This window comes from Atheta coriaria, unplaced genomic scaffold, assembly GCF_025399875.1.
Source record: "Atheta coriaria isolate IRGN ID8LTWV9N9 unplaced genomic scaffold, Caltech_Dcor_3.1 hic_scaffold_3_pilon, whole genome shotgun sequence".
Classification (NCBI taxonomy): domain Eukaryota; kingdom Metazoa; phylum Arthropoda; class Insecta; order Coleoptera; family Staphylinidae; genus Dalotia; species Dalotia coriaria.
The window spans coordinates 1,930,255-1,953,142 of NW_027045445.1; the positions used below are offsets into that span (position 1 = coordinate 1,930,255).

General features: G+C 38.4%; 6 protein-coding genes across 10 annotated transcripts; 3 read left to right on the forward strand and 3 right to left on the reverse strand.

The window, feature by feature from the left end:
• Positions 1–274: 274 nt before the first annotated feature.
• Culd (CUB and LDLa domain) lies at positions 275–11,712 on the reverse strand. Its single transcript, XM_065317314.1, is given in 13 exon segments — positions 275–1,875; positions 1,936–2,357; positions 2,422–3,248; positions 3,304–3,635; positions 8,930–9,379; positions 9,443–9,593; positions 9,682–9,903; positions 9,963–10,092; positions 10,094–10,518; positions 10,571–10,757; positions 10,816–11,021; positions 11,082–11,320; positions 11,388–11,712. Coding segments are annotated over 13 exon segments (5,274 nt in total). The 5' UTR covers positions 11,654–11,712; the 3' UTR covers positions 275–458.
• On the forward strand, positions 4,381–8,925 carry xmas (RRM_XMAS2 and SAC3_GANP domain-containing protein xmas). The gene is made up of 2 exons (XM_065317416.1): positions 4,381–4,549; positions 4,619–8,925. Exons 1-2 carry the CDS (start codon positions 4,521–4,523, stop codon positions 8,769–8,771), a joined length of 4,182 nt encoding a protein of 1,393 aa, XP_065173488.1. The 5' UTR covers positions 4,381–4,520; the 3' UTR covers positions 8,772–8,925.
• Positions 11,713–11,864: 152 nt separating the features above from the next.
• On the reverse strand, positions 11,865–13,574 carry Prim1 (DNA primase small subunit). Its single transcript, XM_065317419.1, has 5 exons — positions 13,346–13,574; positions 12,752–13,286; positions 12,493–12,694; positions 12,225–12,430; positions 11,865–12,160 (listed from the first exon to the last, which is right to left on the reverse strand). Exons 1-5 carry the CDS (start codon positions 13,443–13,445, stop codon positions 11,929–11,931), a joined length of 1,275 nt encoding a protein of 424 aa, XP_065173491.1. The 5' UTR covers positions 13,446–13,574; the 3' UTR covers positions 11,865–11,928.
• Positions 13,575–13,621: 47 nt separating this feature from the next.
• On the reverse strand, positions 13,622–16,152 carry LOC135803737 (syntenin-1-like). The gene is made up of 4 exons (XM_065317427.1): positions 15,801–16,152; positions 15,026–15,294; positions 14,373–14,968; positions 13,622–14,313 (listed from the first exon to the last, which is right to left on the reverse strand). The coding sequence occupies exons 2-4, from the start codon at positions 15,263–15,265 to the stop codon at positions 14,259–14,261; spliced, it is 891 nt and encodes a 296-aa protein (XP_065173499.1). The 5' UTR covers positions 15,266–15,294; positions 15,801–16,152; the 3' UTR covers positions 13,622–14,258.
• A 500-nt stretch (positions 16,153–16,652) lies between these two features.
• Positions 16,653–17,942, forward strand: Coa8 (Cytochrome c oxidase assembly factor 8). The gene is made up of 4 exons (XM_065317428.1): positions 16,653–16,809; positions 16,922–17,194; positions 17,311–17,575; positions 17,758–17,942. Exons 1-3 carry the CDS (start codon positions 16,741–16,743, stop codon positions 17,557–17,559), a joined length of 591 nt encoding a protein of 196 aa, XP_065173500.1. The 5' UTR covers positions 16,653–16,740; the 3' UTR covers positions 17,560–17,575; positions 17,758–17,942.
• A 128-nt stretch (positions 17,943–18,070) lies between these two features.
• LOC135803736 (sperm flagellar protein 1-like) lies at positions 18,071–21,746 on the forward strand. Of its 5 annotated transcripts, none has more exons than XM_065317424.1 (8): positions 18,071–18,813; positions 18,871–19,200; positions 19,263–19,585; positions 19,652–20,500; positions 20,559–20,861; positions 20,934–21,067; positions 21,129–21,290; positions 21,700–21,746. In XM_065317424.1, the coding sequence occupies exons 4-7, from the start codon at positions 20,392–20,394 to the stop codon at positions 21,246–21,248; spliced, it is 666 nt and encodes a 221-aa protein (XP_065173496.1). In that variant the 5' UTR covers positions 18,071–18,813; positions 18,871–19,200; positions 19,263–19,585; positions 19,652–20,391; the 3' UTR covers positions 21,249–21,290; positions 21,700–21,746. The 5 variants fall into 5 exon arrangements, with proteins under 5 accessions (XP_065173496.1, XP_065173497.1, XP_065173498.1 ...); XM_065317425.1 differs by lacking the exon at positions 21,700–21,746 and having other exon boundaries at positions 18,071–18,559; positions 18,673–18,813; positions 21,129–21,342; XM_065317426.1 differs by lacking the exon at positions 21,700–21,746 and having other exon boundaries at positions 18,071–18,559; positions 18,703–18,813; positions 21,129–21,342.
• Positions 21,747–22,888: the final 1,142 nt, after the last annotated feature.

Sequence of the window (22,888 nt, forward strand, 5' to 3'; positions counted from 1 at the left end):
GAGTTAAGAAAGGGGCAGCAGTGGAGTCACCTGAAGCCCGATCCAAATGCGGAGAATCCCCCACTTTTACAATTTCTCCCTACATTTTTTTCTCGGTCGGCCGCAGATATAAAAGGGCTACCCGCAGTGATTAAAGTCCGTTCAGGAGGGTATTAAATAAAACGTTCTTATCTAGTGAAACGGCATGGATCTGTCCCACAACTATCTAGTCACCCCCAGTCGGGCCTCGATTCTCACAGTCCAGTCGCAGGTTCCCCACAAATTCCAAGGTATGTAAATATTACCTATCTTCTCTTCACATTTAATCAAATAGGTACAACTTTATAATTATATAGATATAAATATAACTTGCTGCACGATATATTGTCTAAAATATATGGAGAAATATTTGAAAATGCATACAAATTGCGTATTTCTAAATGGGTACATGAATTATTCAATTATTGAAAGTCTTATTTCTAATTCTTCTTAAATGAGTTAAAGAACTTCATAAATCTGTCGGTGACATCATTATCTTTTGGCCTGTTGTCCGACGCTCTGGCTTCGGCTTCACGAGCTGCCCTGGCAGGCAACGATGGCTCCTGGTTTAATTTTTTACGCTGCTCGTCCAAATATCGTCTCATGTTGTTGATGCTGGCTTCATCGTTGCTATCCTCTTCATCATCAACTTCTTTATCGTCTTCCTCTGTATTGGCGACAGAGTTAGGAACATGTTTACGAGGAGATTGCTTCTTGAACTGAGCATTACGTTGTTTCGGAGGCTGTTGCTGTTGCGGCTTACCGCGAACGTGCGAATTATTATTCAACACGTTGCTGTATGCCGGAGGGGGCTCACGATACCTACTCAAGAGTGGTTCGATTTTCGGCTCAGGAGAATTCAAGTTGATGTTAAATTGCAATGGTAGTTCCATATTTGGTCCGGGTCGATGGTAATTATGAGCATATTGCTGTGGTGGTAGGTTTTGGAATTGTGGATTGGGGTACTGTTGTTGATAATTGGGGTATTGTTGCTGATTGTTGTGGTATTGATGAAAGGTTTCGTTGGGCTGTGTTGATGGATAAACAGTTTTCGCCTGCGCGTGATAATTTCCTGTGCCCTGATTATAACCTCCCCTGCCTTGATTATATCCTCCCCTTCCTTGATTATATCCTCCCCTGCCCTGATTATTACCTCCCCTGTTTTGAATATTACCGCCCCTGTTGGGATGAGTCCCTCCTCTATTCTGGTTCTGATTACCCTGCGCTTTGTTGCTCCCTTTTTGCCCAAAATTGCTGGTCTCTGTATTTTTTTTAGAAGTGTTTTTCCCAGTGTTCTCTTTCTTTTTTGCTATTTGCGCTTCAAACATCGCCTCAAACATCTTCATCATCGCTTCCATTTTATCCTGTTGTTCAGATTCTTTCAGTTTTTGGCGCTCTTCTTCCTCTTTGTATTCTATCATCAATGCCATTGCTCCTTCCATATCATCACTTGCCAATAGATCTGCAATACGAGACTTTTTCTCCTCCAATCCATTTGGGTTCGCCTTCCCCTTCTTTTTTTTCTTGGCACCTGTCGAAGCGGGCTGAACAGGTGGTTCCGGTTTTTTCGGCACCCTCGCTATTTGGGTGTGTACGTACTCCATGTTCTTCAGCATTTCGCCGTGCTTGCGCTCAGTAAGCATTCGGTGAAGCGTATTGATCTTCCTTCCGGTATGTGGCAGTTTCTTCAAACATTCCCAGATGGCCATGATTTGATCGGATGTGACGTGTGCAATCTTCTGCGCCTTCGCCATTTTACCCGCCTCTTCAAGCAGACGTTTTTGCTCAAGGTGTTCCTTCTTCAACGATTCGTATCGCTGCAAAAGTTGCTTATTGGATCCGAAAGCGATTTTCTCTCTGAAATAAGAGAAAGAGCCCTTATAAAAATGATTACAACATTTAATTTCAATTTTTTACCGTTGAATTAAACAATCCAAATATGCCTCGTATGCATCGTTGATTGGGCATATTGAATTGTTACGCAAGAAGTATGCAAAAGTTGCTAGAGCCTTGGAAATCTCCTGATGCTCACCCTTGTACTCTTTCACCCGATTCTCCAGTTTTCGGATGTGGTCGTACTGCGCCTTTATAATCTGCGCGTTGGTAGCAAGTTGCGACTGAACCGTCTTGTCTTCGATACGTGACTCCACTGTAGTAGTTTCATAGTAAACGTGCATGTGAGTAGTGAAGTGACAATCACACTGCTTACATTTTGTACTGCCACCCATTGCTGCGCAATGTACTAAACCAGCGTCGCCAATAACATCCTTCTGTACACCAGTCAGATAGCACGGATTATGGCATCTCTGTTTGTAGTGGTACTTTTGTAATCCTGAGACCTAAAACAAAATTTCACATCGAATTAATAAGAGTAATGTAACAAATGTGCCATGAAGCACACACCGTGTAGGTTTCGGCACACTTTTTCGCCGCGCAAACGGTTACCGGCTGGGTGAGAAGCTTCTCCTCCAGGTCAATGGTGGGCACATACATCATCTGCTTCAACTCATCGCTGGTGAGATTCTCTTGTACGATCTTGGCCTGATGTGCCTTCAACACGTCAAGGTTGTCCTGTATCAATTCAGTAATATCGGCTAGTGGCTTAGCCAGCTCAAAAATAAGCAGTCGTGCTTTATTCACTGATACAGTATCCTGCACGTTGTGAGGAGGAAGTGGCGCGTGTTTGTCGTCACCGACAATATAATTGATGAGTGCCCAGCTGGAAGCATAAGAAACGTCCCAGCTCTCCTGAAGACGTTTTGGGTTACCTACACGCACACCCTGATTACGCGCCACGAGATACTTGAAGCCTTCATTGTCAAAGTAGAAGCAATTTTTTTGCTCGGTGCCTTTGAAGCGTAGTGGTATGGTGACACATTCAGTGCCGGCGATTTCATCAACGACTCGCCGAAGACAGTTGATTGTATCGGGGGCCTTATAATCGGTACTGGATGTACGTGTAAAAATAAAAGATATATTAGTGGCGGCGGAGCGGTCCAACCGCGAGAAGAGCTCGATGAGGCAGTATTTAAAACTGGCAGTGAGCACAGTCACATCCGGTTTGAGCAGGAAGCACACAGCATGCAGATGCTTAAACTGCCCGATGTACTCGAGGATATTCTCGAAGTTCTCGCGGTCTTTGGTGATGGCTCCACGCGCATCATTTATTCCCGGAGTATCGATCAGGCGGATCATTTTCGATTCAAACGGGAAGACATAAGCTTTGGCACCTGCGAAATTTTAATTTTCGTATTATTTAAAACTACCAAATCAAAAGAGTAATACCTTGTGTTGAGGAATTGCCAATTTCCTGGTCTTCATTATCATCGTTCATGAAGTTAAGGACCTTCGTGTCACCATCGTCCGTATGTACGGAGAACTTTGTCGGAATTAGACATACCAGCTTTTGACCTTCAGCATCAATAAGTGAAGAATATTGCAAATAATTCACAAATGAATTGATAAATGTCGACTTTCCCGTGCCTGTTTCGCCAAGCAACAATATATTTATGTACTTATCTTCGTCGCAGGGCTTTTCTTTAAATTTTGGAACGTATTTAGACATGGTGTATATCAATCTTGCTGCAATTAGCAGCAATACCAACAGAACGAGCAATCTGCGATTGATAAAATTATATCTAGTTAGATAACGTCAAGTGTATAGATAAATATGGTGTATTTTAAATTTGATATACCGATGAGTAATGTCATAAATATGAGTTCAATGCAATTTTAGAAGCATTATTTTGATAAACTGACTATTCTGAACATGTAGATAAAAAATGCTGACGCAACAATATGGGCGTCCTATGACAGTCCATTCAAAACTCGGGGAAGTACAATATGTCACAACACTTAGAGTGAAGCTAGTCGAAAACGCATAGAATTTAATCTTTAAACTAAAATAAAATAGATACTTACATGTTTGTGCGAATTCAGAACAATTAAACGAAATTTCAATTCTGAACGGAAATGTAAAACTTCAACTGCATTTACCAACAAAGCTACCGCCTTGCAGCTCGCCGTTGATATGAAATTGCGTCTTGGGTAGTGAGTTCGGTACTTCGTGGATAATTTTGCTTCGTTACTTCGGTTACATTCGGAATCGAGTGGGAGAATTGCCGCATGCGCAATAGACACACTTCTCTGAAGCTAATATAACATATTTATCCATTATATTTAAATTATATAATTTATTATATAACTCTATATGCAGTAGTATAATACATTAATCAAAAATAATTTGTTGTGTGTGAAGTATATCTTCAATAAAAATCTATTAATGCTATGGACTAAGAAATTAATTCAGTAATAGTGTTCAAGTGTTGGGGTATCCTTATAATGTGTATATTAAGTTGCATACACAAATCAGTGCGTTGCGTCCCAGGTGGTTTCGTTATTGTCGTTAACAACATTCTGTGAATAACATGAAAACAGTGAATACCCACAGTCGAAATCAAAGTCAATACTAAGTCTCATTAAGCTTGTGAACCCCAGTAATAATGGCTTCAAATGTCAACAAAACAATAATGTAAGCATTACACAGGGAAGCAAAGAAATCAATTGAAATCTAATATGTAGTTTTAACCCACAATTTTAGTTGTTATGATGTACCTCTTGCATTGCTGCACAAAACTGAAGCAAAACGCTACTTCAAAACTTTCGGCAGCATAGTAAAGATAATTGTTAAACAAAAAAGCAGAAAGTGTATCGTGGAATATGAGAACTCCGAGTCGGCACAAGAAGCGCTCAGCCTTGGTGGTGAATATGAAGGTGTTGAGTTTCCCATTGAATTTCAACTCAAACCTACCACCACCAAGGCAAAAACTAAACCAAAAAAAGATGTAGATCCAGATTGGAATATGGACGATGACGTAAAAGCTGAATTGGAGGCAATGGGTATGTCTGCAGGTGGTAACTACAACATGCCAGGGAATAAAAAACAATATAATCTTAGACCTGAGAAAATGGCTATTGATGTTGAGTTAAATTCCCTTGTAAAGAAAGCAACCAGAACTGAACGGAGCAAAAAATCGTCTACTACAACATCAACGACCGCATCGTCGACCAAATTCGCCGAGAGGGACTTATTGAATATTCTACGTCAACGTGCCGAAAATACAGAAGATAAGTACAGAATGCTAGATGCTAGAGACAAACTAATAAGATTAAGACGATACAAAAACGTTGATGTGCACATGTTAGGCGTTACGGTGGGAACATGCCCAGACATGTGCCCGGAAAAGGAGCGCTTAATGCGTGAGGTGCAGCATCAAGTGGCGCTATATGAACAAACCAGTCAAGCTGGTGATCGCTCTATGAACCACTCGATAGCTGTGAAACAATATTCCCGAAGTTCGGCAGATCAGGAAGCACCGCTACCGCATGAGTTGCGTGGTGTTGAGGTACTGCAAATGACCATGGGATATCTAATGCATCGCATCATGCGGTTGGCGGATTCACCAGATTGTAATCTTGGAGAGTGGTATCATTTTCTATGGGATCGCATGAGGGGTATTCGAAAAGACATCACACAGCAAGAACTTTGTTGTGAAGGTTCTGTGCGTTTGGTAGAACAGTGCGCTAGGTTTCATGTACATTGTTCAGCAAGGCTGGTTGCTGAAGATGCCGCTGTCTTTGATCAGAAGATCAACACTGAAAATCTAACTAAATGTCTACAGACATTGAAGTACATGTATAATGACTTGGCGATACAAGGCGTGAGATGTCCCGATGAGGCAGAGTTTCGAGCGTATGTGATTTTGTTAAATTTGAACGATGGTAATTTCATGTGGGAAGTACAACAACTGCGCGCGGATATACAAAAATCCCCGGAGATTAAATTTGCTTTGGAGGTGTATTCATCACTGGATAAAAATAACTTTGTAAAATTTTTCAAGTTGGTACGCGCTACGACTTATTTGAATGCTTGTATTCTTTTGAGATACTTTATCCAGGTTCGGACGAAAGCCATGCGACTTATAGCAAGGTGTTACACACCGAGGTTGCCGCACGCGCAATTTCCCATAGCGCAATTAATTGAAATGCTCGCGTTTGAAGGTGTATCTTCATGCGTTGATTTTGTCGAACACTGCGGGTTGACCGTTTCTTCAGATAGAAGCACGGTACTTTTGAACAAGCGAGATTTTCAGGATCCGGATGTTCCTTACGTTTTGGATCGCGCTGTTCGTGTGATTGAATCAAAGCAAAGGCAATCATTGGGCGAAGTGGTTTGTGGGCAAGAATTACCGCCACCTCTTTATGAAACTCACGTTCCTCATGATAGTTTTGATCAGGATGGTTATCTCCAAAATTTGGATGATTTTGATTTGGAGCAGGTGACTCAGGACGAACCAGATAGAGCGATGTTTAAAATAAATGAGCGATCAAGCAGTCCGTTTGGAGGCAAGGATAGTAGGGAAGCTCCACCACCTAAAGTAGTCCCGAAAGTGGGTGGTTTTGCCTTTGATTTGCCACAGCAACATGATCTGGCCCGAGAGAAGGCTGAATGCGAAGCTCGTCTACGTGAACAACATGAAGCTGAAAAAGAAGCGGAGCTTAAAAGATACCAAGAACAGATGCGCATTGAGAAACAAAAACTTCACGAACAACAACAACTAATTGAGGCCTCTTTAGAGCGTGAACGTTTAGAGTATGAGCATCGTATGCAATTGCAATGTGAAGAACAGCGCCGTCAGATGGAAGAGGCGCGTATTAAAGAAGAAGAGCGGCAATTGGAAGAGGAGCGAATTCGTCAACAAAAACTAAAAGATTTTCAACGTATGGAAGAAGAGGAATTGAAACGCAAACAGTTGCAACAACGACAACGTGCTGAGGAAGCTCGTCGTCGACAGATAGCCCTGCAGGAAGCGAAAGCTGCAGAAATTGCAGAAACTCACCGTCTTCAAGAAATTCGCTCAGCAGTCTTTACTGTTGTTTCCAAGTTAGTAACGGACGTAGAAAAAAATTACCGAAAAAATCGACTTAAGGAATTAAGAACTAATGTGTTGGCACGATTCGCGCTCCAAAAATGGCGTGTTAAAGTATCGTCAAATAAACGCAAGCGCAAAGCGATTGATCTAGGCCCACTCTGGATGAACAAACTAACATCTCAAGAAATGGCCAAAGAATTGTCCATTCCTCAACAGAGCCTTACGCTGAATTTGATGAAGCGTTATAAAAGGGGTGTGGCAAACAATTCACCAGAAGGAAGAGTGTTACCCTTGGTTGAGAAATTAGACGCGCGGACGTTGATGCAGTTAACAGCAAATCATCTCCTGAGGAATGCCATGCAGGCGAAGCGACTACAGAATGACATATTTTGGAAAGTTGGTGTATATTTTGAGGAGAGAGCTGATGATGGCGACCTGGTGCGCAAAACAATGGATGAGGCGATGGGATGGGATCAAGTTAAAGTATTACTTAAACGCGTCAAAGTCAATCAAAACAATTTGACTTACTGTCTGCAGAAAACAGCGATGGACGTGTCTGAGCAAATGAATGCGCTACTAATTGTGACTCGAAAGTTAACTGAAGAATTGGTCGATAAACTTCTTGTATATTTAAACAGTTTAGGTGACTTGGAATGCATGCCGGTGTATTTTGTCTTAGAAGAAGAGGATGACCAGCTGAAAAATGAAGTGGAGGTGTTATTAAAGAACAAGTTGATTTCGGAGAAGGATTGTTTAGTTTGTGCCTTTTTGCCAGATAATCTTAGTGTGGCTTTGGGACGGGGCTTAGAATTTCTCTCACAACAGTATAGGCCACCGCCTCCATTATTACTAAACACTCTGAGGGCGTTCCTTGGGGAAAATTTAGGAGGGGAGTTCTTTCAAAAAGTAAGAGCGTTTTCAAAATGGAATCTGCCCTATAAACACTGCGTCGCAAAACCACAAGTTGCGATTGCTCTATTTAATCAAGGACTGCAAAAATTAGAAGACATTATTTTGGATGAGCAGAGATGTGATTATGCATCATTTCCAGAAATTTTTAAAGAACATCTCGCTAACGAGATACCTGATTTTCTTCCATGTGATTTTAAATATTTTCCGAAATTTTGGAAGACTGACGAATATAATTCGGCACTTAAAAGAGCACTGAAACAGTTCCAACTTCCGCAGTACAATGGAGAGTGGCCATTGGAGGCAGGGCCGAACTTTGAACGCGATATTTTTGACTATTGTGAACTTGTGTGTGCTGCACGGCCGGAAGCAGAGAAACTCTTCTATAAAGTAGTTGCGAAATTGCTTAGAACAGCTGAAACTGGAAATCAATCTTGGATGGACGTCGCTGAAGTCATACTGGAACATAATCTCATGTGTATAAATCTTGAGTTTTCAAAAGTTTTCAAATCTCAGACTATATTTAATCAGTTAATTGTGATTTTTCAAAGTGACCGTTTGCACGGGTACACCAATGATCCGTGGTATTATTTGAAAAATCCTATGGTTCAACGCGAGATCGAAACGTCAAAAGATGGGGAACAAGATGGTGAAGTTGATGCGAGAAGTATTAGCCCTCGTATTTATGAAGCAGTACCAGATGAAATTGTGCTTGATCTAGATTTACATTTGAAACGCGCATTTGAACCGGATTTGCTTGATGACGAACGGCAAGCGAACGCGAAGAAGTGTCGAGCAGCCATGGACGACTTTCGGTTTCTAATGGACGATCTTGAAGAGAGCATGAAGATACAGCGAAAAGTTAGCCAAAAGTTTCAAGCGAACTTGAAGAATTATCTTGATAACACGTAATTTATTCTTTTATATATGTTAATGCTTTTGAAACATGTTTGCCAGGGAACAACAATAATTTTAAAATTTCATTATATGACCATTTCTTACGGTTGTGAGTAAACACTTAAACTAAACTATTTTTTACATTAAATATTGATTTTAAAAGTTATAAGGTGAATAAGTTCTCAATTGAGACGCTTCGTCTTAAATTTTTGACACCCTCACTGGATTCAAAAGCTACATCGTCAGGTGCAACAATTGCGAGCAAAAGATGTGTTTCGGAAATCCTGGAGAAACGGCGTTTCCGCTTGCCACGTGCGACTACCTCCGGCGGGTTATCATTTGCCGCTTGACTTTTGCGAATCGCGTTGTACAGCTTGACCCTGTTAATGTCCAATGACAATTGCCGCTGGCGTAAAGGCGCGTGTAGTTCTTCAAGTGATAGATGTTTTTGTAGTGTGAAAGAGTTATAGTCATAGTGTTTTGGCACAACATTTTGCGACGTGCTGGCGCTCGCAACTTCGTCTACTTCCGAGATTTCGATGCGTGGCAACGATGTATACATCGGCGGTGGTGTGATGCATCCTGATAACGTCGAACTCGTATCGGTAGGAGTATTGTTTACGCTTTAGATGCAAAACATTTGATTTTAGTTTTCGGTGTTTACTTATTTTTAAGTTGGTACTCACTGTTTGCACATGCGCGAACTTGATCGTGACCGTCGCTTCGAGATGCGTTTCTCTATCTTCAGTACGCTCTGATAGTCTGGTGGTGCTTCGTATAAAGGCGGTTCGTCGGGATCAATAATTTCTTCGATAACGGATTCGGCAACACCCTCGTCTAAAATTACCGTGCACACTAGAATGAAACTATAAATGTGCAACAATATGGCGGCGGTGTGGTGCATTCGGTAACAATCGGCTCTTACCTAGCATATCGTTGATAGACTGCAAGTGTGATTGCAAATGGCGCTGCGTTCGGTTACGCATATTCAGTCGGTAAAGGATAAGCACCAGTGTGAAGATCAGTGTCATCAATCCCATTGAACAAACGACGAAGACGATTGTTGCTGTTTTAAGGTAAGAATACTTATCGTTTTTGGGGAAGAAAAAATTTGGAGTGTGTGTCCAACGCATCCGTTCATTTGGTTCTATTACATATAATATGAATTAGATTAAAATTGAGAACATAACCTAACAATACAACTACCTTTGAGACATGTTGTGGTTTCGTCTGAATTGTCGCCACAATGATCAAAGCCGTCACAGACAAGATAAGAAGGAATGCAACGCATGTTTCGGCATAAATAATCTGATCCAGAATAACATGCTAGAAACAAACAATAAATTAACGATAAAAATTATATTTCATGTTTGTACTAATTGGGAAGTACCTTTGTAGTTGAACGCTGAATATACGATTGCTAACCGCGATTCGGGCCGAAATAAACCCTTAAGACTGATGTAAAATCCTTGCTTTATTGACACGACGTGCTCGCGTTGTTTTGCCATCGCAAAGTGAGAACTTGGATGGCGTAATGCTTCAACTACTGGTTCCTTCGAAGTCATTCCTTGGCGTAAAGTTAACTCAGTAGGGCCAGCAAAATCCGAGAACGTAGTGATTTTTACATAAATCTGCGTTTTAAGGTGCAAAAAATTATCCGGTGGACGAATTATCCAGAAACAGTCGTACGCTTTTGTGTTTTCTTTTAACATGTTCATCATTGTAATGGCGCCGCCTAAGTTATCCACATATCCTCCACAATCTAGGATACGAATAGGTTTAATTACGATTTTCTGGTTAAAGTTATCTTTTACCTGTGTCTGGTTTTAAAGTTGAATTTGTTTCCCCCATGAGGAAATTGTATGACGCGCGAAAACCTAAATTAGTGCCGCCATTTGCATAAAATCGTATCACCATCTTGGGACCAGTAGTCGTTATCAATGGCGGCCGAAATAACGAGCCGGTGATTACCGAAATGCGTTGGCCGTTGTAGTCGAAAAACTGAATAAACGTAATTTTGTTTTAATATCTAGTGAAATCAATAATTTTCTTCTCTTACTTCAATCAGTGAACTGGATGATAATTGAAAATCCGTAAATATTACTCGTACTCGACAAGTGTCGACCTGATTTCGGCACGTGATAATATATTCAGTGTTCATGTCGCGAGGATAGAAGTGCGGAAAGAATGGCGATGTCACAAACTGATTCGTATTGTTATTCATGGTGTACTTGTTGGGATATCCGTCGAAAAACTGGCGATTTCCTGCATAAAAACATATAGAAACCTGTAAATTTTAATTGTAAAAAATACTATTAGACTTACGTTCAGATGTGTATTCTAACGTGAACGCATGTTTATGATAACTGCTGAAGAGGAAGTTAATGGCGGTCGCGCGTGTCTGACTTTTATAGATCAAATGGGAGGTATTTGTGTTGACAAAATGGCCGCAAAATTGCTCGCCTGAAACGTCTTCAAACGGTGGCTCGTAGATCCATACGTAGTCACAACCACACGAGTCAAGAACTGAGTTTTTCCCACAGTTTCGAGAAATATTCAAAAATCTATTTAAGAATGAATCAAATTTTAATCAAAGTAATAATGTTAAAGGGTCGCCTGGCAATAACTTACGCGAATTTGACGCTTATTATGCATGATGGACATGTTATAAGCTCCAAACTGCATTGCTGATGAGTCGAGGTAGTTTTTGATGCTATTTCGCTGCTATTTTTTGCAACAAGAACACCTTCACTACCGAGTTCTAAATATATCCGTCTTCCTTCATAATCTCCACAAATATCATCACTTCTTAATTGTAATTTAACTGAATTTACCTCCGCATTACTTGTGATGCATAGCAGGATGAAACTAATATAACATCTTTCCGAAAAAATCATTTTAGCAATAAAAAAACTTTAACTAGGTTTGAATGGCGTACTAATACGAAGTGAAATTCATCAACTCGCGATGTGTTTGGATAGTGTTTCATGCTTAATTTACTAATTGGATTCGCGCACGTCATGAAACCTTTTGGATGCTAAGCGGATTAGAATACGTCAGTTTTTATTTTATTTTTACACGGCTTGGGGGGTTATTGAAGGAGTTACGTACGTGTGAAATAAATTTATTCTATAATTAATAAATAGCAATACAGAAGGCAACCCCAAAACAGTTAAAAATCCAATTTAATCAATTCGTTGTTACGCTTCTGGGCTGTTTCTAATCCGCGAATGAATTCATCGAATATGCGCACAGGTTTCAAGAGACTTGTTTTCTTATAGTCGGCCATTGTGGTCAGTGCGGCCATGATATTTTTTTCATCCTCCGGTTCGCCGGTAATCATGGCATCCTTTTCTTGCTCAATGGTTTTCGAATCGTGTTCGCTTATTTCTTTGATTAACAAACTGTAAATCAACATCATCAATAATCAATCATTCAACTATCAATTAGAGTTTAACAAGTGTATACCTCAAAGTTGGTACCGAATCCGGATCAAATTTATCAATCAATTTCGGGTTGATCGGTATGGAGACTTTGCCCGACTTGGGGTGAATACAAAACGGTGCCTTGAGTAAATGGTTGATGCCTTTGGTGACGTTTATATCCAATCGCGGATAAGTAAATTGGAGCATTATCTCTTCCACAAGATTTGTTTGTTTCTTTGCTAACCCTTGCTGTAAGAGCATATTTTAAAATTAATATGTAGAAAATTATGCGATATATTTAAAATCTTTACTTTTGTTAAATTCCGATGCGTGTCAACAAAAGCTGACCAACGAGCCTCGCTTCCCTCCACGTCAATCATTGCCTTCTCGTATTTTTCCCTCGAATCAACGTCGATTATTTTCAAAAAATCTCGCAACTTCTCATCAGTGCCTAGAATGTTTTGCTCTTTGAGAATTTCTTTGAAGTAGGGTTTAATGATATCTACTGCCCGCCTAGAAGGATAATTATATTGTTATAAATTAAAGCAATGATTAAGTCAATAAACTCACTGAACGGAATAATGGATTTTATTCCCCCACAAAATAACTTTCTTTGCTTGGTTTTGACCACCCTTGATTAGATTCAAAAATTCGGCAACGCAACTGCGTACTTTATCAGGAAACATCCGTGCTTCCTTATCACAGACCCAGCAATGTATTCCTCTCCTACCAGAGAAAACCCACAGAATATTTTTTAAGCCAAAATCTTCCCGCAAAGCTACATCAAGAACTTTGGTGGCAATTTTCATAAACTTCCAGCATTTATTGCACACAGCTGTGCCTGAACAACAAGTTCTCACCTCATCATAATCAGTCATATCAATATCAAAAACCAATTCTTTCTCTTGTGGGATCAAAGGTACTGAAGTCAGCTTGTTGGACACAGGTTCTCTGTTATACACAGCACCAATGTCAATCTTTATTGGCTTGCGAGAGAATAATTTTTGGGCAAATGATTCACAGGAATCAAATGAAAGATAACGGATATAGATGTCGTCCAGTAGAGTAAAAGAGAATTCGCGGCGCTTCAGATAATTCATATCACCTATAATAACATACAGATACAGTAAAATAAAATGCAAAAGACAACCAAAATATACATACCATAACTTAGCCATTTTATAAAAGAATTGGATGGAAAGACTCGTTTGTAGTAGAGAGGGAGCATGTCCTCCAAGTTTCCTTCATGACTTTCCGACGACATAGTAAAGGATATTGTTTTAAACAATTAGTTTAAAAGTTAAAACGCACAAAATACCAACAAGATCACAACTTAAAAAGGCGGGAAAGTAATTTAAAGGTTAACCTTTCAAACGTAGCATGCTGATGAAAGCACAGCGGGTGGGTAGGAAGGTTAACTTGAAGTGTGAATATGTCAAATTGTGGATTTAAAAAAGATTTTTTTAAATATAACTTCTATGGCATACATAACTGTTTACAAAGTTTACGTTTTACACATATGCAAAATGAATAGTATGTGTTTATGTATAATCTGGTATAGTCATTGTCATAGCATGAAGAATAACAAAAAAAAGTTTGCATTGAATTTGCAACAGTCAAACTTATCAATAATAACATGTAACATGAGTATACCTATAATTAACTATAACTAACATATCTAACACAGGAATACCATGAAAAACAAGTAATTAGTGCAAATAGTTTAGCGAAAAACAACAAACTGTGTGAAATTATAAAGTTTTCAGATACTTTGTGATGCAATTGAAAATTGAGCTTGTGTGATTTCAAAACAGTCAAAGTGATAAAATTAAGTATAGTTTTGTGTTTTGTGCAATATTTGGTACCTTTTTTGATTATTATTAAATGTCGATTACTATAAAAATATTTAAGTCTATAAATGAATCATTTGGTTTCGCCCTAAATAATCTGCGAATAAATAATGGCCGAGGGATAATTTGGGAATAATACGTTTTTAGGGGAATATTTGCGGTTAATATAGGATTTGTGGATTAGATATATGTGACGTTATTTCCTTCAATATGGCCGCTTCGTTAATCTAAATATTAAGGACTGAGTGATCCATCATATTCTTCAGAAGAGATCCAGACATCCTGTAATTAAATATAGTTATTATGTATTTCAATGATAATAAAAGGTAAAAATAACTTACTTCTTAACCATATGATCGTAAATAAAGCTGGGAATAATAGTAAACGTAATGACGTCGCCTCCATCGGCAATCATTTTCGAAAGCTCCTTATCCTTCAGACCCACAACGTTAACGCCTTGAATCTCAAGTAACTGTTGATTAATGAGTAGGCCGTTGCGTGCCGCACTCGAATCTTTGACGATATTTGTGATGCGACCGTTTTTGAACTGGCAGCCAACTTGACCAGCGCTGTCCTTGTGCAGGGTAATGTTGCGCTCGAAGGGGCGGTCGCGGATCACTACAGAGATGCCGTTGACCGGTGAGCGTTTAAGCAAAGCGTGCACCTTCTCCATAGAATAGCCGGCAACCTGTTCGCCATTGATCTGTAACACCTGGTCTCCAAACCGGAGGCCAGCTTTGGCTGCAGGAGATCCATCCACAACCAGACAGACAAAGACACCGTTGTCGATTGGTTTCACTCGCAGGCCCACTTTTTGATCAGCGCCCTTGCAAAGAATCAATTGGCGTACGCCATTTGTGCATTGCGCACGACGAAGACCTACTGAAGAGCCCGATAAGGGCGCAACCATATTGCCAGGAGTTGCGGCAGAGTTATTCTAGAGAACAATCATTTAAATAAATTATGTGGCACTGCAGGTTTTAAAAGTACTTACAGTTGGTAGTGCAACAGCATACTCTGGCATATTGGCTGCAATCACAGCTGGGGATAACTCCAATCCCATGTATTCATGAAGGGATGGATATGTGATGGCATTTGGGGCTGTTGCATAGCCTGCCAATTCTGGTGGTGGTGCTGACATGATGGGTTGCTGGACTTGCTCATTGTAGGCCTTGATCTGGGCGTGAGCCATGTTATCAACCATCATATCTTCCAAACTTGGATATAGAGCCATTTTGGTCTTGTTTTATATTTTGGATTGCACTTAAATAAAATAAACAATTATTAAAGACTAAACTGTTGCACAACAATATGTCGGACTAAATTAATAGGAAAACAGAACAATTGATTGTCACTCTCATACAAACACGTTTTATCGTTATTAAATGCAACGCAAATTAAAGTGAAGCGCGCTGATAAGAAATATAATTGTTTATGGAATATACCAAATGATACAAAAGCAAATTTAACTATTGTTGATGTATCAAGAGCTGAATCACAACTAGTTCCTGTTTTTGTGTGGTCAATTGACTGTTGTACTGCCCCAACTTCTTTACTTTTGCTTGAAGAGCCTTGAATCAACGATTTCACGCCTGGCTCACTTCGATGTATATTAAAAGTAAAACAAAATGAATGTGTTTAGTTGAAGTTAAACTAAACAAGCATAAGACTTGTATGAATCAACACGGAATTTCCAAATTTGCACATTCTTTACAACCTATATTCTTGTCGGTCTATTGGCAGTTGTTAATTAATGGAAATTTACTCACGCAAACGATGACAATACTGTTCCTTGGTTGTGATGTGAGTTATGTGAACTCTGCTCTCTGCAAAAGCAACTCAACTGCATTAACAGAGCGAACCAAACTATTCACTATTTGAGTGGCAACTGGATAAGCAAACCGCGATACATGCGAAGCCTGTCACGAGAAACACAACAACATTCGCTGAATGTGTTGGTTGCTGTCGAGAGACACTGCGAGAGTGTGGGATGAGTCACAGAGGCACACGAAAATCTCAAAGTGCCGTTGACACGACTGACACATGCAATGAATCCAACGAAAACGGGACAAAATAATTTCTGAATTACGCGTGAGTCGAGAATGAAGTACGTTTTGGTGCGAATTTAATAAAGCTCACTCGCCCAATTGGAATCATATTATTGGTATTAAATTGAACAGTGATTGGTCCGCCGGACTTGGCCAACTTCCAACCTATTTAACTTGTATTATCATTATAGATGCGTAGGTGTTTATGCGTTTATGATAACAACTTCTAGGAAAAAAATTATATGGCTTACGTGTTTGAAGCTTGAACCTACGTCCGTAGAATCTATGTTTTGAGTGTTTGGAGCGCTGTTTCAAACGCCAAGGTTTCAACTCTGCTGTGCATGAATTTTATTTGTTTATTTATTTTTATATTTTTCACAAAACTGCATGTATGAATTTGGTTGCCTAACGTTGCATAATTTATTTGACCTGGCTTGTGGGAAAATTTAAAAATGTAATAAAGTAATAAAGCATACAACTTAAATTAAACACTTACATTAATTTTAGCAGTTGTAAAATATAGCAGAATGTACTTTAAATATAACAATTTCTCTAATTTTTATGTATTTTTAGTTGCCTACATTTAATGCCAGACCGTACCTCGCTCATAACACTTCAGCTATGATTATGTCACGTTAATAAACATTTTCAGTTCGATAAAATGGCTATTAGACTGCCCAATAGCCAGGTATTCCACAAACTATGCTGGTTTAGAGGACAATCTTTATTGGTATGTATTTAAGTGAAACTTTTTGTGTATTAGCTAATTCTAATTCAGTTGTTACATTTTGAGGTTATTTTAAGTTTAATTTGGTTCATTTTTTAACTCGCATTTTTCTTAGCTTGCCAGAACAACAACGACAACAAGTTCCACACGTCGTGCCGAAGCAGTATTCATTGAGAACCACCCGATAGAAGTTCCAGTGATTGCCATCACTGACAAAGACAATGTAGATTTAGTTGGACCACCTGATCCAATCTCAAATTTACGTCCTATCCTCAGAAGAAGACATACTTTTGAGACAGAACTTCAGCAGATGCTTCGGGAGACTCAAGATGAGACTCAGGCTTGGAACCAAAAATTTTGGGCTGAACATAATACCAGATTTATTCAGGTATACATATGTTTCTTTTTTTTAAAGTATACCATAATATATAATTTTTAAATTTGCTACTAATATGGAATTTAATTTTGAAAAATATTTTCACATGGTATGGTTTATGTTTGCAGCAAAGAAAAGAGTTTGTGAAACAAAAGCATGAAGCTAAAGGTTCCACAGACACCTTAAACGCGGAGGAAATGAGCGAGTTTTACAAGATGTTTTTAGATGAAAACTGGAATAATCACATTCGCTACAATATCGCCTGGTACAAACGAAACTTCTACATTTTGTGGCTCGGTATACGAGCATGTCTGCCTCCTAGTCTTCATTTTATTGGAAATTCGGGAAATGCGAACACCAACAGTGGACATAACTAGCTGAATTTGTAGAAAGGTAAGTGATTACATTAATCTTTATTTAAATTATCTGTAACTTATAGTTAAATAGATGCACATAAGCAAACATATTTAGATATTGACAATGAATACTAGATTTTAACAGTAGCACATGTGTCATAAGTAAATTTTACGCACCATCGTTAATTTTGGTGCATAAATCAATTAATATGTTTTCAGATGTAACATTTTCTGAACGACAAAAACCAATGAGACCTCCGATTGTCGTCAGTGCTTTCACTTACTAGAGTAAAATAAAAATAATTAATTTATGACGAATTTGTGATTCTTAAGTTACTTAATACATGCGTATTGTGAGAGCATGTGTGTGTATACATGTACAAATAAATAATTGAAATGTTGAAGTCTGGGTTTTTCAAGAAAGCGGGTTTTTAATCTGAAACACTGTTGAAATATTGGTTGCCTACCACTGCGCGTAACAAACTTTGTATTCTAGTGCTCTCGAAATTGTCCAGATTACAGGGGCATTTAATGAAATATGATATCATTGTTTAAGATATAGATAATATAATAACTCTGAAGCATAATTGAGTATATTTATCAAACAAAATATGAAAGTGTTTGCGTACGATTCATGTGAGTTGTCTCAATTGGTAGACTAGATTAAATTTGTACCAAACATTTTATACGGCGTATTACTTATATAATCGGTAACACGAACAGAGTATATTTTGAAGCTCAGACTTGTTTCATATCAAAACGCTGCGTGCCGGTCACTTGAACGCCTGGAATTACTCACACAGCCTCACTCACGTAATTGCGATCCGTTGCATCTTGTTTGTGGGGATTCGCAACCTTAACTGTAAAACAAGTGCAGCGAGTGCACTAAGTGCGTGCATTACGTAAAACGACTTGGTATTTTTCTACTTCACAATTGTATTATTTTTAATTGATTATTTCGGGTAACTTATTACGACCCTATTTTTGTTTCTAAAGAACCGGTGATTTTGCGTTCGTGGCGGTGAGTGTTGCATTGTTTTGTTTATTTCGTTGATAAACATTGGTAGGCGTGAACACAAGTGTCGTTAAATTTGCGGTGATTCTCACTTGTAACGACGATGTTTGCATTGGCAGTTGTGGCAATATACAGTCTGATTTTGTTAGTATCGATCGCCATCGCAAAACGATTCGAACAAACGCCGCACGTTTTTCAAGCAAGCGAAAAATTCTACGACTTAAAGGGGAAAACTGCGATAATTACTGGTGGAAATTCAGGTAGTTCAAAAAATGTATATTTAATTAATGATCTAATATTTTTCTGATTGTTTTTAGGAATTGGCTATTATGTAGCTGAGCAATTGGCTGCACGTGGCGCACGTACTATTCTAGCATGTCGCGACTTACATAAAGCAGAAGCGGCAAAGCGACGCATTATTGAAGCAACTAGCAACTCCAACATAACCATAAAACGCCTAAATCTAGCTTCTCTGCGTACAGTTCGTGAGTTTTGTGCTGAAGTTTTAGCATCCGAAACACACATTGATTTTTTAATTAACAATGCCGGAGCTATTCACCTGGGTGATCATGAAACCGAAGACGGTTTGCAAATTACGTGGCAAATTAATTATTTTGCTCCGTTTTTGCTTACAAATTTACTTCTCGGTAAACGATAGCAATATAAAATATGTATATTTTGTTTAAATTTTATTCGTTATTGATTTTAGACAAATTAAAATATTGCAATGGCAAAATAGTCAACGTCACGGGTCAATTTTGTGCCAATCGAGTCTACTTGGATGATATTAATACATATTCGCCGATAATATGGCGAGAAAAATTAAGTCATGTCTTAGTAGCAGATATGGTTGCATATTTCAACGCAAAAAGCGCACTTTATGAAAGTTCCTTTGAGTTTGCGCGACGATTGGGAACTACAGGCGGTTCGGTATGCGTGTTTACTGTCAACCCCAGCAGTTCTAATTTTTACCGCCGAGTCTATCTCGGTCCAATCGCCATATTGTACTTTTGGTTACATGTATTATTTCCGGTGAGTTTATTGGAATTAGTAGAATAATTAGTTTACTATTAATTATTGTTTTCTCTCATTAAATAGAAACCTGAAGTCGAAGCGAGAAAATTAGTTGAATTAATTCTCTCTGATGCCTCAATCACAAAATATGGTCATGATGACGAGTATCTAGCGAACGAATTATGGCGACGGAGTTGTCAACTTGTAAATCTTCAAACTTGAAAGTATTTTTAAGTGATAAAAACTCAATTTTTTATATATTATGTTTTATTTTTCAAATAAAAATGGTTGACAACGACGCTTACATTGACCGTTACATTAACATGACAAATGAATGCAAGACATAAGAGCAAGAGGAAAATAATTATCCACAGGAGTTGCCATCCAAATCTGGTAAACATATCCGTCAGTGGTTTTTCTAATCTCTCAGAAAATATTTTGTTATATATTGATTATTCCAACTGGTTCTGATAGGTATAGTTGTTCTGATTATGAATTTGAGAAGTGTTGCTCTTTTATAAGTTGGACTATGTGACGTAAGCTGTGCATTTAAAAGTTAAATTTAGTTAAACTTTGACTTTAAATGTTCAGTCTACCATTGTAAGCTAATAAGCACTGACGTTGGGTTGAGTTTATTTTCTGTAATTGATCTAACAGCAGCAACTAAATATTAGGCCATTAGATTTTTTGCAATTCTTAATACCATTTTTTGTTATGATAATCAAGTATTCTCAATGCAATGACAGCTCTCATTAACACGTTAGCATCAGTCATTTTCTAAACAATTTACATTCAGTTTTGTTCATTTTGTGTAATCTGAATTCATGAACGCTTCCTCGAGTGAGAGAGATATTGAAAAGTTATACAAATGGATTGATACATATAGCATCACACGACAAAAGCGCAACATTAACCGAGATTTTTCAGATGCTAGTATATTTAAAATGATTTGGTGATGTATATTTGAATTTTAATACATTTTACTCCATAGTACCTCTTGTGGAGATGCTCAAAGTCCACTTTCCTAAAGTCGTGGACATGCATAATTACACACCGAGCAATTCTTTTGCCCAAAAGGTGGATAATTGGCGCACCCTTCAACGGAAAGTGCTTTCCAGAAAATTGAAGATTTCATTTCCACAAAGCGTGTTAGATGCGGTCTCTAAAGCAGAAGCGGGAGTGGTTGAAGAAGTACTATGGCAGATTAAAATGGCAATCGACAAACTTGACTGGACCGTCAAGAATCAAGAATCGGAGGTTTATTTAGTCGAAGGGTTTGGGAATGAAATAGCAGGTAAAAGTATTTCATATGTTTACCAGTCATACTTAGCTATTTAAAGCGATGGTTTTAATCCATTACTCGTAGATACAGTAATGCCAATCAAAATCAAACATGGTTCAAAAATTCTTGATCAACGAATTGTGCCTGCCAGTGTGTATGATGAAATGGTAGAGAGCATTAAAACCAAAGACGACACTATTAAGCGATTACAAGATAAGGTAGATATAATGTAGAGTAGTTATAATTATGCAACTTTGGCTAAATTATATTTTATTTCAGATATATCATCTAGAGCAAATGGTGGAGCTGAAAGATTCTCGAATAGAAGACTTGCGATCAAAAATGAATGAAGAGAACGGTGTTCAAAGTGCAAAACGATTTTTGAATAATCTATTTTGATTCCAATGATGCTATACATGTTTGTAATTGTTGTTCATATTGTACTAGCGACCTGCCCCGGCTTCGCACGGAAGTAAAAACAGCATCAAAATCCGTTGCGTAGTTTCAATGATTTAAGCATACAAAGAGACAGACAGAGAAAGCGACTTTCCTTCTCCAAACAAAAACATCAACCGGTCAACTTCAACCCACACGTTTGAGGGGAAGCTACGAAGCATCGCACAAAGAGCAGACGGGAATAATCGAAAACTTTGTATTTACGACATCACATTAGAAACCTCAAAAATAACAGTTCTTCTCCACTATTTAATGGATGTTATTATACATACAAACCTTCCTCTTGAATCACTCTATCTATTAAAAAACGGCATCAAAATCCGTTGCGTAGTTTCAAATATTTAAGCGAACAAAGGGACCGGAAAAAGCGACTTTACTTTATACTATGTAGTGATATAATTAATTGTTGGCTATATTTCAACGGAACAACAATTATCGTAATTTTGTTTACTTGATTTTTTATTATTACATCGGCTTAGTCATTCATATTTCGAAGAACTTTTGCATTTGAAGCCGCGCTTGATAGTTACGCCTCCATCAAATTGTAAGTATTATTTTTGTAATATATACCCGGCCGTGCCATGCACAAGTTGCATTTTTCTGTGTGTTACTAAGTGCAATTTTACTTAGGTTCTATCAGGTATCCTTAGACTTCTTAAATTGCAACTGACAATGAGTTGAGCACCTACGCTTGTTATTGTTGCATTACAGTTTCCTTTTTACTTCTAGTGTAACTGAGTACCACATTATCATCAGCATTCGTGTTAGCTGGTGTTTCTGCTGATTTAGTCCGTCGTGTGCTGTCGTGGGGGGTGCACGTGTTCCCTTTCTCCGTCGATCTTCATAGCGCCTATTCACATTTCTTAACATATTAATTCGAAATTAGAATTAGAATCGTTTGGCCATCGACTGAGTGATTTATCGCGAGTTTAACCCAGCATTAAGAGACTTCATCACGTGTGTGCGTGTATAGCACTTGTGTTTTTCGATCCTCTAATTTTTGAGATTTTAGGGGTCTAACGGGCGAACGCGATGTTGTAGGACAACCGTTTTTGCACTAAATTGAAGGTATTAAAATTCTCTATCATTTTCGTATATAATTTATGAGTATATCCCTAGGTAACCCTATAAAATGCTCTTTTTTTGTTTTTCGATCCTCTAATTTTTGTGGTTTTAGGTGCCTAGCGGGCGAACGCGATGTCGTAGGGCAACCCTTTTGACACTAAATTGTAGGTACTAAAATTCTCTATCATTTTCGTATATAATTTATGAGTATATCCCTAGGGAACCCTATAAAATGCTATTTTTTGTTTTTTGATCCGCTAATTTTTGTGGTTTTATGTGTCTAACGGGCGAACGCGATGTGGTAGGGCAACCGTTTTTATTCTAAATTGTAGGTATTAAAATTCTCTATTGTTTCGTATATAATTTGTGGGTATATCATTTGGGAACCCTATGAAAATGCCCTTTTTGTGTTTCTCGATCCTCCAATTTTTGTGGTTTTAGATGTCTAGCGGGCGAACGCGATGTCGTGAGATAATCGTTTTCACAATAAATTGTAGGTATTAAAATTCTCTATTGTT

Excerpts from the sequence above, each read along its gene's own strand:
- xmas (XM_065317416.1), top strand. The coding sequence starts at position 4,521 with ATGGCTTCAAATGTCAACAAAACAATAAT. Across the intron at positions 4,550-4,618 it reads AATGTCAACAAAACAATAAT|TTGTTATGATGTACCTCTTG; the intron begins GTAAGCATTACA and ends CCACAATTTTAG.
- Prim1 (XM_065317419.1), bottom strand. The coding sequence starts at position 13,445 with ATGTCGTCGGAAAGTCATGAAGGAAACTTGGAGGACATGCTCCCTCTC. Across the intron at positions 12,695-12,751 it reads AAAATCCATTATTCCGTTCA|GCGGGCAGTAGATATCATTA; the intron begins GTGAGTTTATTG and ends TTATCCTTCTAG. Across the intron at positions 12,431-12,492 it reads CGCATCGGAATTTAACAAAA|CAAGGGTTAGCAAAGAAACA; the intron begins GTAAAGATTTTA and ends ATGCTCTTACAG.
- LOC135803736 (XM_065317421.1), top strand. The coding sequence starts at position 18,657 with ATGTTTGCATTGGCAGTTGTGGCAATATACAGTCTGATTTTGTTAGTA. Across the intron at positions 18,814-18,870 it reads AATTACTGGTGGAAATTCAG|GAATTGGCTATTATGTAGCT; the intron begins GTAGTTCAAAAA and ends GATTGTTTTTAG. Across the intron at positions 19,201-19,262 it reads GCTTACAAATTTACTTCTCG|ACAAATTAAAATATTGCAAT; the intron begins GTAAACGATAGC and ends TATTGATTTTAG.
- Coa8 (XM_065317428.1), top strand. The coding sequence starts at position 16,741 with ATGGCTATTAGACTGCCCAATAGCCAGGTATTCCACAAACTATGCTGG. Across the intron at positions 16,810-16,921 it reads TTAGAGGACAATCTTTATTG|CTTGCCAGAACAACAACGAC; the intron begins GTATGTATTTAA and ends CATTTTTCTTAG. Across the intron at positions 17,195-17,310 it reads ATAATACCAGATTTATTCAG|CAAAGAAAAGAGTTTGTGAA; the intron begins GTATACATATGT and ends TTATGTTTGCAG.
- LOC135803737 (XM_065317427.1), bottom strand. The coding sequence starts at position 15,265 with ATGGCTCTATATCCAAGTTTGGAAGATATGATGGTTGATAACATGGCT. Across the intron at positions 14,969-15,025 it reads ATGCTGTTGCACTACCAACT|AATAACTCTGCCGCAACTCC; the intron begins GTAAGTACTTTT and ends ATTGTTCTCTAG. Across the intron at positions 14,314-14,372 it reads TACGATCATATGGTTAAGAA|GATGTCTGGATCTCTTCTGA; the intron begins GTAAGTTATTTT and ends ATTTAATTACAG.